Source organism: Rhinoderma darwinii, unplaced genomic scaffold (assembly GCF_050947455.1).
Source record: "Rhinoderma darwinii isolate aRhiDar2 unplaced genomic scaffold, aRhiDar2.hap1 Scaffold_128, whole genome shotgun sequence".
In the NCBI taxonomy this organism is placed as follows: Eukaryota; Metazoa; Chordata; class Amphibia; order Anura; family Rhinodermatidae; genus Rhinoderma; species Rhinoderma darwinii.
In genome coordinates this window covers 249,193-262,543 of record NW_027461960.1, presented here as the reverse complement: position 1 = coordinate 262,543, position 13,351 = coordinate 249,193, and the positions used below count along the sequence as shown (strand labels likewise).

The 13,351-nt window shown below is 42.9% G+C and overlaps 1 protein-coding gene across 2 annotated transcripts; it reads left to right on the top strand.

The window, feature by feature from the left end:
- Positions 1 to 414: 414 nt before the first annotated feature.
- On the top strand, positions 415 to 11,493 carry LOC142699091 (protein phosphatase 1 regulatory subunit 36-like). Of its 2 annotated transcripts, XM_075847995.1 has the most exons (11): positions 416 to 518; positions 884 to 948; positions 3,183 to 3,299; positions 4,318 to 4,455; positions 4,648 to 4,730; positions 4,891 to 4,960; positions 6,236 to 6,334; positions 7,140 to 7,280; positions 9,140 to 9,182; positions 9,301 to 9,476; positions 10,981 to 11,493. In XM_075847995.1, the coding sequence occupies exons 1-11, from the start codon at positions 510 to 512 to the stop codon at positions 11,078 to 11,080; spliced, it is 1,041 nt and encodes a 346-aa protein (XP_075704110.1). In that variant the 5' UTR covers positions 416 to 509; the 3' UTR covers positions 11,081 to 11,493. The 2 variants fall into 2 exon arrangements, with proteins under 2 accessions (XP_075704111.1, XP_075704110.1); XM_075847996.1 differs by lacking the exon at positions 7,140 to 7,280 and having other exon boundaries at positions 415 to 518.
- Positions 11,494 to 13,351: the final 1,858 nt, after the last annotated feature.

The window sequence follows — 13,351 nt, the reverse complement described above, 5'->3', positions numbered from 1 at the left end:
TACTGTATATGACATCATTGGAGCAGTCTGCATAGTATAAGGGCAGCAATGTTTACACATCATGAATCCAGCAGTATATATTATATATACTACATGCTTACTGTTGTTATATTACTAGAGGTAAAGGAACTGTGGATGTGGAACAACATGGGCAATGCCTGTCCTTCTGGGGTGTGTAACACTGTAATATTTAGAAATAAGATTAATGTTTTAGTATACATCCCGGCTCCACCAACACAACTGATTTTTGTGAGGCCATTTAGTGTTGTGTTCTGGGGTCCTATATTTTCCATGTATGCCCCGTCATGAGTTTATTGTGGGCACTACTATGCTTTGCCACGCCCACATTGCCTGTCACTACTTATAGCTACAGTTTAGATTGCTGTGCCCCACCCACATACAGTTCCGTTGCTCCGCCCACTGAATGTCACTATAGACTAGTTGCTTGGCAACAGACTTCTTAAGATAAGATTCCATGTGATTTCCTCAGTCTTATCTATTCCAAAACCATGGAGAAGGTAAATAACCTAATCCTCCAGCCCCACCCCCTGTAATACATGAAATCCAGGGGAAATGATGTAATTTGCTCCATGTATACCCTCATCTATACCACAATTTCTACATTATTTCAGAAAATGTATTAGCCGTAGCAAAACTATGAAGATTGCATCGGCAGATGTTTCTTGTAATTGTTCCTACGAACACGTGCTGTAAGGCAATAGTGCTGAGCACTGATCCACCATACTTTATACTCCTTACCATTATATCAAGTATTGTCTAGTTTTAACCCTTTCACTTCCTAACCTCATTATTGGTTCCCCTCAAGTAAATAGATTTTTAGTCTGAGACTAGATCTTAAGTTCAAACTTCATTTTATCTTCAGATAAGAAAACTTTGTCCGGAAGGATTTCTCTGGAACGATGAGAAAAAGGCACTTGAGTTCTCAAGGTAAGAACAGACTCCACAGTCTCCAGGATTTCTGTTTCAGACAGTAGAAAGATTCAATAAAGATTATTAGCTCTCATTCTCTATTATTTTTATTCAGTTAATAGGTTTATATTAGGTATTTGCTTTGAGGCAATTTTCTAATTTATGTCTCAGCTAAAGTGTCTTCAAAGATGGAGCTCCCCTTTAACCCCTTCCCAACTTCCACCGTATATTTATAATGGAGGCCAGGTGGGGTGGTGTATTGCAGGCTCACGAGCTGAGCACACTTCATAAAATGAGCGTGATGGCTGTATGTTACACCCAAATCTTTACAGTAACTAACAGGATCCCGCTCGCTTAACCCCTTAGATGCCAGGGTCAATAGCAACCGCTACATCTAAGCCATTAGAATAAGGGGGCGTCCCCTCCGATTTCTTTTTGCCCCCTCTTGATGAAAAAGCGGGGTGCTAATGATTGTTATATCAGCCTATGGGCCTAATGAAGGCCCCAAGACCTGACATTTTTGTTTTCCTATAAATACGAGCCTGAAAAGAACATAATGTGCTGCAATACAGTAACATTGCAGTATATCATGGACGCGATCCAAACATCACTGGTTCAAGCCCTCTAGGGGGACCAATACAAAAAAGTTAAATAAAGGTTTTCTTATATACATAAAAAAAATTAAGAGTTTAAAAAACTTCCCTTTACCAATTTTCCTCCAAAAGCAATGTAAAAAAAATTAATATAACCGGTATCGCTGCGTCTGTAAAAGTATTTAACCTGCACCGTGAACGCAGTAAAACAAGAAAACAAAAACGACTGAATCGCTGCTTTTTGTTCATCTCATCTCCCACAAAAATTGAAATAAAAACTGATCAAAAGGTTTTATGTACCAACAAAAACTGGAGCTCATCCTGCAAAAAAACATGCCCTTTTAGGCTATGTTCACACGGGGTATTTTGCAAAGTTTTTTGACGCGGAAACCGCGTCGCAAAACTCGGCAAAAACGGCCCGAGAACGCCTCCGATTGATTTCAATGGGAGGCGTCGGCGTCTTTTTCCCGCGAGCAGTAAAACTGCCTCGCGGGAAAAAGAAGCGACATGCCCTATCTTCGGGCGCTTCCGCCTCTGACCTCCCATTGACTTCAATGGGAGGCAGGAGAAAGCGTATTTCTCGCTGTTTTATGCCCGCGGCGCTCAATGGCCGCGGGCGAAGAACGGCGCGATAATCGCCGCAAAAATCGGCGTGCAGGGAGAGGAATATCTGCCTCAAAGTTCCAAACGGAATTTTGAGGCAGATATTCCTCCCCCAAAATACTCCGTGTGAACATAGCCTTAGCTGCTCAATTGACGGAAAGATAAAAACGTTATGGCTCTCAAAATATGGTGACACAATTTTTTTTTATTTTTAACAATTACGTTTTGGTTTTTTAAAAGCAGTAAAACTTAAAAACAACTATATCATTTTGGTTTTGCCGTAATCGTACTGACCTGCAGAATAAATTTAAGATGTCAATTTTACTGCATGGAGAACGCTGTAAACATGAAACCCAAAAAGCAATGGAGGAATCACAGGTCTTTTTTTTCCCCCTTTCTACTCCACAAAGACGTTTTTTTCCAGTTTCCCAGTACATCATATCGTATAATAAATGGTGCCTAAAAACCTACAATTCGTCCCGCAAAAAACAAGCCCTAATACGGCTATATCGATAGGAAAATCAAAAACTTATGGCTTTTCGAAATTGGGGAGGAAAAAACAAAAATGGAAAAAATGAGAAGTGGCTGTGGAGGAAAGGGGTTAATGGTACTTGTTATTTGCTTGGTTGGCTTGGGAATGTCCCGGTTTCTCAGTATGGATGATCTTTATATTACAGGAATTTCACTTTTCTATTAGATGTCATTTATTACATGTCACTGGCAGAAAGTACAAGAAAGTTCCTTTAATCTGTAATGAGGGTCCGGCATCCTTCATCAATACATTTATGGTGGGAATTATTCTCCAAGATAATAAGTCACTAGTGCTCCCTAGGTTAACCATTTATGACCCCTAGCAGACATGTCAGGGGCACTTAAAATGCCGGTACTCTTGACCAGGATGACAAGGCAGCCTATAGTCCTCAGTCTGCAGGTCGAGACTCTTAAAGACACTTCAGAGTTCATATAGGTCTGTTCTAGCAATAAACGCTTACATCAGATGCTTATATAGTCTCTTATAAATACCTGTAAAACTCTTCTCTTATACTATTACTTTAGGTACAGCAATGTGCAGATGAAAAAGATGCCCCCCCTCAGCAGCAGCAAATTCATGGGCTCCAAGGAGACCCTGATGACGGTGAAGTCAGTCCGGCTTCAGGAGAAACCGTCAGACAGGTAGTTACATAAGGTCGTCATACATAAATGCAACAAACAGAAATCTACAGCGGATTATTAGATGTATCATCAGATACTGCAGTTGGATTAGCGGAGTAAAGGTCCTTTTACACGGGCAGATTTCCTGCCGGCTACAAGCACTGATAATAATATGTTGATCTGCGCTCTTTTAAAACATTTAAATAAATCAAACATCGTGTGGTATGAACAAGCGTTGATACAATATACAATACTTCATCCCCATACAGTTTCCATTTTGTCGGCAGCACATCCCTTGTTTCCACAGGAAGATGTGCTGCCAACAAATGATGATTCTTTTGACTGCATAAAAGATGCGATCAGCCAACAACAACAAGCGTTTGCTGGTTTGTTAGCTGATCGTTGCCATTTTTACACACGGCAATGATCGTTCGTTCAGCCGATTATCTGCCCATGTAGAAGGCCCTTAACAAAAATTTACACGTTCTTTCTTGTTACATTCAGAGGGCTTAAAGGGGTTTAAATTGATGGACTATCCTCAGGATAGGCCATCAATATGTGATCCGTAGGGATCCGACACCTGGCACCTCCACCGATTCACAGTACGAGCAGTGGGCCCTGCGGCGCCTTCAAAACGGCTGATCGGTGGGGGTGCCGGGAGTCGGACCCTGACAGATCACATATTGATGGCCTATACTGAGAATAGGCCATTCATTTTATGGGACTGGAAACCCCCTTTAAGCCTAGTCTGACACTAGTGCTACTCACACAACTGATGGGATGTAACAGTTTAGGCAATCCTAAACATATTCAGCTTTAGTTACATAATACTGGACAAGTATTTTAAGCTGCAGAATGTCACCACAAGGGTTATTCAGGGTTCTTTTCAGGGCCAGATTAAGATTGGTGGGATCCCCAATCCCACCGCTGGGACCCAGTCCCCTACTTACCCTGTGTCACGCCACCACCACATCTAGGTGATGCTTATATAGTCTCTTATAAATACCTGTAAAACTCTTCTCTTATACTGTTACTTTAGGTACAGCAATGTGCAGTTGAGCAAGCTGCCCCCCCTCAGCAGCAATAGCAGCAGCAGCAGCAGCAGCAAATTAATGGGCCCCAAGCAGACCCTGATGACGGGAAAGTCAGTCCCACTTGAGGAGACCCCGTCGGGCAGGTAATTTGAGTACAGTCATACATAAATGCAACAAACAGAAATCTACATTGGATTATTAGGAGTTGTAACATCAGATACTGCAGCTTGTAAAAGTGTATATGTGTTATAGCTGAGAAATCACATTCTATGTATAATTCACTTAGTCTTAAAGAGACAGTAAGAGATTATTTTACTATTATACTCTTACGTTAGATGGGGACCAGGAGATAAATCTCCTGAAAAGACCCTTCCATTGAAGAGGAAACCTGAACTGGAGAATCTGAAAGACGTCAAGAGTGAGTATTATCCATGTGACTTATGCACCATGTGTCTGTTCCATCAAGACTTTGTTGAGGGGACAAGTGTATTTCCCTGAAACCCGTAAAAGACCCATTAATTTTCTATCAATTAACTGGGTAAACAGCAGATCCATCTTACTTGTCCATTCTCTTCCAGGAATGGCTTTAACCTTGATGGAAGAACAGGAACGTCTGTGTTTCACATGTGATTTTGCCTCCGTCTTCGGGTATGTCGCTTCTACAAAACTGGCAAAATATTCTATTCCCATTGACCTATAGATCAGTGCAGGGCGGACACAAACAGCAGAGGGCTCCTGTGCAGGAACAATATTTGGGCCCCTTGTTCTTCGATTTTTTTTTATATGGCTACTAGGCCCTCTTACCTACTCGGCCCCTGTGCAGCTACACAGGTCACAAAAAGTAAGTCCACCCCTGGATCAGCGATCCTGAGAACCTTAGAATAGTTATCCGGGAGTATTTAAAATACAGTAGGGCAGGCAATGGTATAAAATAATAAACTAGCAGGTATTCAACCTCTACAGTGCCCCCCCCCCGCTCCAGCACTGAGGTCCTGTTCTTCACCGCTTTAATCCGGGAAGCTCCTGCAGCAGTCACGTGCTGCTCATTAGTAAAGGCTGAGGCAAATGATTGGCTGCAGCTGCACATGAACGATGAACAGCATGTGACTGCTGCAGGAGCTTCTGGGACTGGAGCGGTCGAGAACAGGACCATAGTGCCGGAGGGAATGTTACTTCAGTGGTTGAGTAACTGATAGTTTATTATTTTATACCATCCCCTGCCCTGCTTCCTTTTATGAAGGATTGGTTGAAATCAAGCCTATTCCCCTTTTGAAAGATATTATTGTAATTGTTTTTGGCAATAAACCTCAGAGGAGTATTTTTGAGCTTACTAGCAATGTATGTGTCTCTTACTTCTCTCCGATATATATATATATATATATATATATATATATATATATGATCTGGATCTGGATAAATTCCCGCAGTGAGTGTCTGTTGGAACACTCGTCTAAAATTTCACTCTACTATATTTTTAGCCATAACTTGCTCAACAGATCTCATCAGTGACATAAAAGATCCAAGAATATGAGGTGGAGTCTTGTTTTAGGGTTCTCTTCATATTATTACTTGGTGTATGGGCTACCCGAGACATTCCCACCTCAGCTTTATCCACTCAGAATAAGAAGTGTGTGTACAGAACCCCCAGATAACTTTTCCACTGTTCCTTGGACTGTATGGCTGGTGAGGGGCGGTAATGGGACAGAAACAATTGTTGTAATTCTGATTTAGGGTTGACGGTGAAATCTGCAGTGACCGATGGTTGACTGACTGTTGTAGAGGGGCGACATCTGACTTCCCATACCAAAGACCATCCTGATTGGTTACTATGGACAAAACCTCCTCTTTCTGTCATCACTGGTTCTCAAAAATTAGGTTCTTCATATTTAGTGTCTTACATCAACTATTTTAATTTTTATTTAGATCCAAGGAACTTGATGATTTCCTAGTGGCTGTGAATTATTACATGTATTGTTTTCTAATGAAACAATCACAAGACAAAAGGCCAAAATCTCTACTGCCGTAAGTGTTTGTCACGTTCACAAGTAACAGGTTGTTGAAGATTTTCTGTCCGGATTTGCATTAGCAGCAAAGTAGATGAGATTTTTTAGAAATCTGATCTACATGCTGCTGAAATTTTCTGCACAGAAATTGATTTTCGATGCTTATTTATAAATGTGCAGCATGTCAACTTCTGCTGTGGAAGTGCACATGTTTGTTGCTGTTTACCCGATTAAATTCAATGGGGAAGAAGAAATTCGCAAGTAAATCCTAGTGTTGCACATGTTGCTGTGGATTACCTGTGGATTCGCAGCAAAATGTGCAAGTTTAGATAGTTCAATATGTTAAAAAATTATATATTTTCATCTCCTGTAGTAATGCTTTCCTGTCCCCGTTGGTCTGTGTACATCCGGCCTCTAGCGATGACGTGTCGTGACGACACGTAACTGCTGCAGCCAATCACAGGCTGCGGCAGTCACATGTGACAACTCTGGAAGGAGGGTCTACAAAGACCGGCAGAAAAGCGTTGCCAAGGGAGCGCCAGGGGAAGTAATTGTAGTAGCATTGGACACCCACAGCAGGGAGATCCACATGATTTGGTGCGGATTTGCCACTGCAGATTTCCCTACAATTGTCAGCAGATTTGCTGCAGAAATCTTCTACGTGTGAACTTATCCCAAAAATCTGGTCATGTAGAGCTGAATTATTTGAAAATGTCACCAAAAAAAAAAGGGGAAGAGATCCTATTATCCATAATGCTGGGATGGATCCTCACCCCCTCTATAAAGGCTTTTCTTACAATGCTGCTTGTTTGTGTTTCTCGGAGGCGGAGACCTCCAGAAAAACTGGCAGAGAAGTCAGATCTGGAGAAGAGATCGGAAGCAGCACTGAGACATCTCACTGTCAGATACTCTGCCCTTAATATTGGACAAGAAATAAAGGAGCAGCACCACATGGCATTTGAAAAGTATGTTATCTTTTGAGAATTTATTCAAAATGTGGTGTCTTATGTTTTGCCATTTAGGAATATATTCACACAGTGCGGTTTTGCTACGTTTTCTTACTGCGTGGACAAAAAACACATTTTTCGGCCACCTGGCAAAAAAACTATGCAAAACAGCACTGTGTGAAGACACTCTAATGATTAGACTATAGAATAGTAATAATGTTAATATCAGAACTGTTCCCTATACAAGAGGGGGGGGGGGGAGTACCGGGACCCAATAAAAAAAATCTTGCACAGCTGTGAAGAATTTCAAATTTGTTACATTTACCCATAAAACACAGGCTGCCAATTATGATGGCCTGTAATCAGGGCCGGCCTTAGGGGTGTGCAACCTGTGCAAATGCACAGGGTGCTACACCGTCCCAGCATGCAGGGGGCGCCACTGGGTTCTGCCTCTGCTCTATCCTCTGCTCCTCCTTACACATGAAGGAAACAAGAGCAGAGGAGGAAGCTCCGCCCACAGCCCATCCTGCAAGAAGCCTGTGAGTCTGTGTCACGAAGGGTCTGTGGACTTACTGGGCCGTACCTCCTAGGCGGTAAGGCAGCTGGCCTACAGAGTGCAGGTGAATGTCTATAGTTCGTATAGGTACCTGTGGCAGCTCAGACAGCAGCAAGGCAGGCTCGGCTAGGAATAGGCAGCAGTGTCAGACGTCAGGCGAGGTGAAGCAGGTCAGACATGGATACAGCACAACACGACTTTGGCACAGCACAGTGCTCGACCAGGGTGGTTTGAAATGCTAGGGACAGGAACAGGAACAAGTACAGGAACTGGAACAGGTACAGGAAAAGGTAACACACTAGGAGGCCATCACATAGACAAACTGGGGAACAACAACAGCGCTCAGGCATCGAAGCAGGGGGCTGGACCCCTCTTATAGTCCAGGGTACCCACGGGTTAAAGTTCGTCAAAAGGTCCGGTGCGCACGCTGCCCCTTTAAGAGCGGGCACGAGCGTGCGTGTGCACTCTACGGGATCCGGCTGAGGTGAGTGAATGCGAGCACTGGCGTCTCCTGAGGAGGAGGCTGGGGCCAGCGCTTGCTGACTTGTGGCTGCGGCTGTCAGGAGGGGACTGGAGCTGACAGCCCGCAGCCACGGACATTACAGCCTGTCAGCAAGGAGAGATGGTAATTGTCTATGTGTGTATATGTGTCTCTGTGTTTGTGTGTGTATATGTTCCAGTATGTGTATATATGTTTCTGTTGGTGTGTATATATGTATGCCTCTGTGTGTTTTTATATATGTGTGGGTATAGTTATCAGAGTGTGTTATCTGTGGTGTTACATAGGACTGCAGTTAACATCTACTACATTATCTGTACTCAGAGAGTTATTACTGTGTTATCTGTTGTGTTACATAGGACTGCAAGTAACATCTACTACATTATCTGTATTCAGAGAGTTATTACTGTGTTATCGGTGGTATTACATAGGACTGCAGGTAACCTATACTACATTATCTGTACTCAGAGAGTTATCACTGTGTTATCTGTAGTATTACATAGGACTGCAGGTAACATATACTACATTATCCGTACAGTGTATATATGTGCCTGTGTGGGTGTATATGGGTCTGAATGTGAATGTATCTTTGTGCTTGTATATTTGTGCCTTTAATGAATTTGTATATGTTCCTGTCTGTGTAATTATGTGCCTGTGTGTCTGTATTTATGTGCCTGTATCTGTCAATGTCATGCTGTCACTGGCTGCCGTAATGTCCTCATGGGCGCTCTGCCCCTTGCAGTGTTGCTATGGGTCACACATGTTTCTGGTCATACCTCAAAACTCAGAGCTCATTGTATTTTTCCTGTCTTCGTGTTCCAGGAGCAAAGCATCAGCTACAAGGAGGCTCCGCAGATTCTTTGAGGTAACGGCATTGAATTTATATTCTAAGATATGTTGAACTGAGGTCGTCACGTTCTGCTGGGGACAAGGCGCTGGCGCTTTCCTTATTTCTTACATCGGGTGTGTTTGTTTCTTTGCAGTGTTTATACAGCTTCAGTGTCAAAGTGGCTTGGGTGACTCTGAAGCGTAAAAAGCTGGAGTCTATAGAGAAGGAGCTGCACAGGATATTCTGGACAGTACTTTCCCACACCAAACTGGAACCAATGAGGAACCTGTTTGAATATAGGAAGAAGACAACACCATCTGCAGAAGAGAGGTACAACACATTATTGCTGAACATTGGTCAAGAAATAGTCCTAGCTCTAGTGAATAGACAGGGTCGTAGCAATAGGGGGTGCAGAGGTAGCAGTCACACTTATATTGAATTTATGACAAAAAGATTTGTTTTACGAATTTATTGCTGGTTCATTTAATTATTATATTTTTGTTAGGTGGTTTGGTGCCCCCCCCCCTTCTTTTCCCTTATAACTTGCAGTTGGTACTTACCTACCTTTTCCAGAAGATTCTGATATTCTGCCCAGCACCAGGTTACTGTCGCTGATTGGTTGTCTAATTACTGGGGAGATTCTTGGAAGCTTCTATTCTTCTGCCCAGCACCTGGACTTTGTCGCTGATTGGCCGTTCAGTCTGAAGGCGGGAAGATTTTGCTTTAAAAAACCCAGCTTTCCCGCTGTTTCTGTCAGTTCCAGATTTCCTAGGACCAGGGTCCCCACTCTCCCTCCCTTTATTTCATTTCTGCTTGTCGCAATGTCTTATTGGTGGGGTTTTTGTCTTCCAGCTATTGCTGGGTGGATTGAGTTTTAAACTGGTTTATTATTATTATTGTGATTTTTAAATTATAATGGTTTTAATTATTTATTTGGTTCAAGTATTTATCTTATTGATTCAAGTATCAATATCTTTTGGTAACCCTTAATAAAAACATTGCGGCCTTTTTTATCCACATATTTTGTCTGGTGTCTTTAATTCTGTTATATTAATGTATGAATTTGGGCCTTGTGCCATCATGTTTCGCAGTATGAGATCCCATCTATGCAGTCCTAGATTTTAATGTTGTCCCGGGTGTCCCCTTGCCTTTTCCACAGAGTGGGCATTGTTTGGCGCTATTTGGGCACTATCAGAATATGTGAATAAGTATGGCATCTCGGAACGGTTTTCCACTATGCGGGCAAGGTTTGATTATGTAGGCTAGTATAACACTGTTGATACTGGTATGATGGTGGCACCATTTGGGCCCATTACGGTGCTACATAGGCATTGCATAATTATGTGGGCACAGTATGGCAGTTTGGGCAGTATTTTGAACTGTGTAAGCAAGTATGACACTGTGTGGGTACTGTTTGGCTTTATGAGGCACTATGTTTTGGCAAAATAGAAGACATAGCCCTAACTTGGCACTTTATGTACTAGCTGCAGTGTGTGGACTTGATGGGCACTATCTGGTCAGTTGTTTCCTATTTAATCTGGGCACTGTGCAGCACTCTCTGTCCAGGTACTATGTGGCACTGTATTCATATATAAATATGGTAGTTACTAGGAGGGGCCACATTTTAAGAGACTTGCCATGGGACATTAAACAAACTGCAAAGTGCTCTCCCTTTTTTCTTTATCAGAATTGTGTGGGTGGGGGGGGGGGTTATGCAAGACAGTGATAGGTTCGGGTATAAAAGTAATATCCCACATATGGATTGTGTATGTGCCAAGCATGTGAAAGCAGATACGAGCTCTTCACCTCATACTCTTTTCTCTTCTGTCTCCAGTCTCGGCATAACAGGAGCGCCATCGAGGATGTTCAACCTACAGGATTTAACAACTAAAAAACCTGGTTGGAAGAAGAAGATCTCAGAGAATCGCACCTAGTGAGCCACAGAGGCAAATGACTATTACTACCGGACATGGATTTTATATGGACATGACAAGATTTACTAGATATGGACTTTTTACCGGATTTGACAATTACACTCGGATATGACTTATACTACTGGATATGACTTATACTACTGGATATGACTTATACTACTGGATATGACTTTTTACTGAATATGGAATTTCAACTATGATTTGGGTCATCACCACCAGCAGAGCAATCTAAGCCAACCCTCCACCAGCAGAGCAGACTGTGTTATAATACCACCAGCAGAGCAAACTGTGCATCCATCACACCAATAAAGCGGCTATGTCACCATCACACCAGTAGCGACGCATTTCCAACAGTCTACTGGCTACGCTGACATTGTCACCAGTCGGCTAATAACATCCAACTTTAAGCACAATTCAATTTGTGTGTCTAATTATTTATCTTAGTTTGCTTTTGGCCATTGAATTTACTCTTTCACAAGATCAGTACATTTCTCCCCTGCTGCTGTGATTATCCCCATGACCTGACTGATTCGGGTGTGTTCACACATTGCAGTCATATTATAATTTTTTTCGGTGTTTTCTTCAACAATTGCAGCAAAATGCCGCAGTTGGGCAGCGCTTTAGTGAAAATCATGCCAATAATCGCAGGAGTATCATCGGCAGCGAGATCACAAAGTCAAGTCGTCCTTGTCTGCCTAGAACTGATGAGTGAGAAAGTGCGTGCTCGCACGCATGTGCGCAAAGCTACGAAGTCGCTGCCGACAATACTCCCACCGCCACATCACAGAAGCAGAAGAATTCACATTCTTCGTCTCAACTTCTGCTACGTGGCGGCGGCTTTTGTCAAACAATGGGGGAAGCCGCTGTGACACTGTCCATAGCTGATTGGACAGTATCACAGTAATAAGTAACACACCCCATTGACTGTTCAGGGGGTTGTTTACATATTGGGCGCCAAATATAACGGCACCGATATCTAAATAACGGAGGAGGATAGAAAAAAAAACGTAAAGTAAGAGAAGGTTTGTGCAGCCCTGCCTATTACCTTCTGCACTCATATTCACATGTATGGGCAGGTGAAAGGTTCTCTTTAAAGATTTTAGACTTTCTCCAGTCTTGGCCTAATAGGAGCGCTAATGAGGATATTCTATTCCAGTATTTGACACCTAAAGAACCTGGTGAGAAGAAGGAAGATCTCAGAGAGTCGCACCTAGTGAGCCACAGGGGCAAACACATATTTATACTGGATATGGACATTAGACAAACATGACATTTTTTTTTTACTGGATATGGACTTTTTATTGGATTTTACAAATAGTATCGGATATGACTTTTGATAGTGGATATACATTTTTTTACTGAAAATGGACTTATATCAGAGCAGACCGTGTCTCCATCACCCTAATAGAGTAGGTTATGTCACCACTTATACAGCAGCGCACACATTTCCAGCAATCTACTGGCTACGCTGACATTGTCACCAGTCGGCTAATATCATCCAACTTTAAGCACAATTCAATTGCTTTTTGGCCATTGAAGTCACTCTTTCATAAGATCAGCACATTTCTTCCCTGCTGCTGTGATTATTCCCATGACCTGACTGATTTGGGTGGTAAATTGCTGCAAAATGCTGTAGGTGGGCAGTGCTTCAGTGAAAATCATGGCAATAACTGCAATATGACTACAACTTCTGAGTTTACCCTTGCCAACTATTCTATACCTGCCGCAGGGGTGAAGTTGTTGTTAGGGTTTTTAAACCCTTCCTGACATGCGCCATATATATACGCCAGGGACATTGTTTGGCCTTTTCTGGAATGATTGATAAATCTGAATTACCCTGTATAGTAGTAAAAGCAATTGTTTGTCAGCTGATTGCATCCTTTACGCGGCAAGAAAAATGGTCGCTTCCCGGCAGCACATCTACCTGTGTAAATAGGAGATGTGCTGCCAACAAGATTCAAAATGTAATACAACATATCCACAAGGCCAGGGCCGCCATCAGGGGGGTATTAGGGGTACTGGTGTGAGGGGCCCGGCCAAACCTAATTGAAAGGGGGGCCCGGCAACTGGCGCGATTTGCCATTGGTAGAAAAAAACGGGCCCCTGCAATGGGGCCCGTTTTTTTCACCACAGAATGTCGTGAGCTGCGGGCCCCCCTCTCGTCATGGGGGCCGTCGAACCGCCCTCGCGTGCACAAAGAAACTCCCGCGCGTGCGCACTCGCGAGCGTCCGCGAGCACGCACCCACGAAAGCCCGCACTTGAGACCGCCC

Bases quoted from the DNA above. Each gene is read 5' to 3' on its own strand.
- LOC142699091 (XM_075847995.1), top strand. The intron at 949-3,182 runs GTAAGAACAGAC...CTATTACTTTAG, and splicing joins AAGGCACTTGAGTTCTCAAG to GTACAGCAATGTGCAGATGA. The intron at 9,477-10,980 runs GTACAACACATT...TTCTGTCTCCAG, and splicing joins ACACCATCTGCAGAAGAGAG to TCTCGGCATAACAGGAGCGC.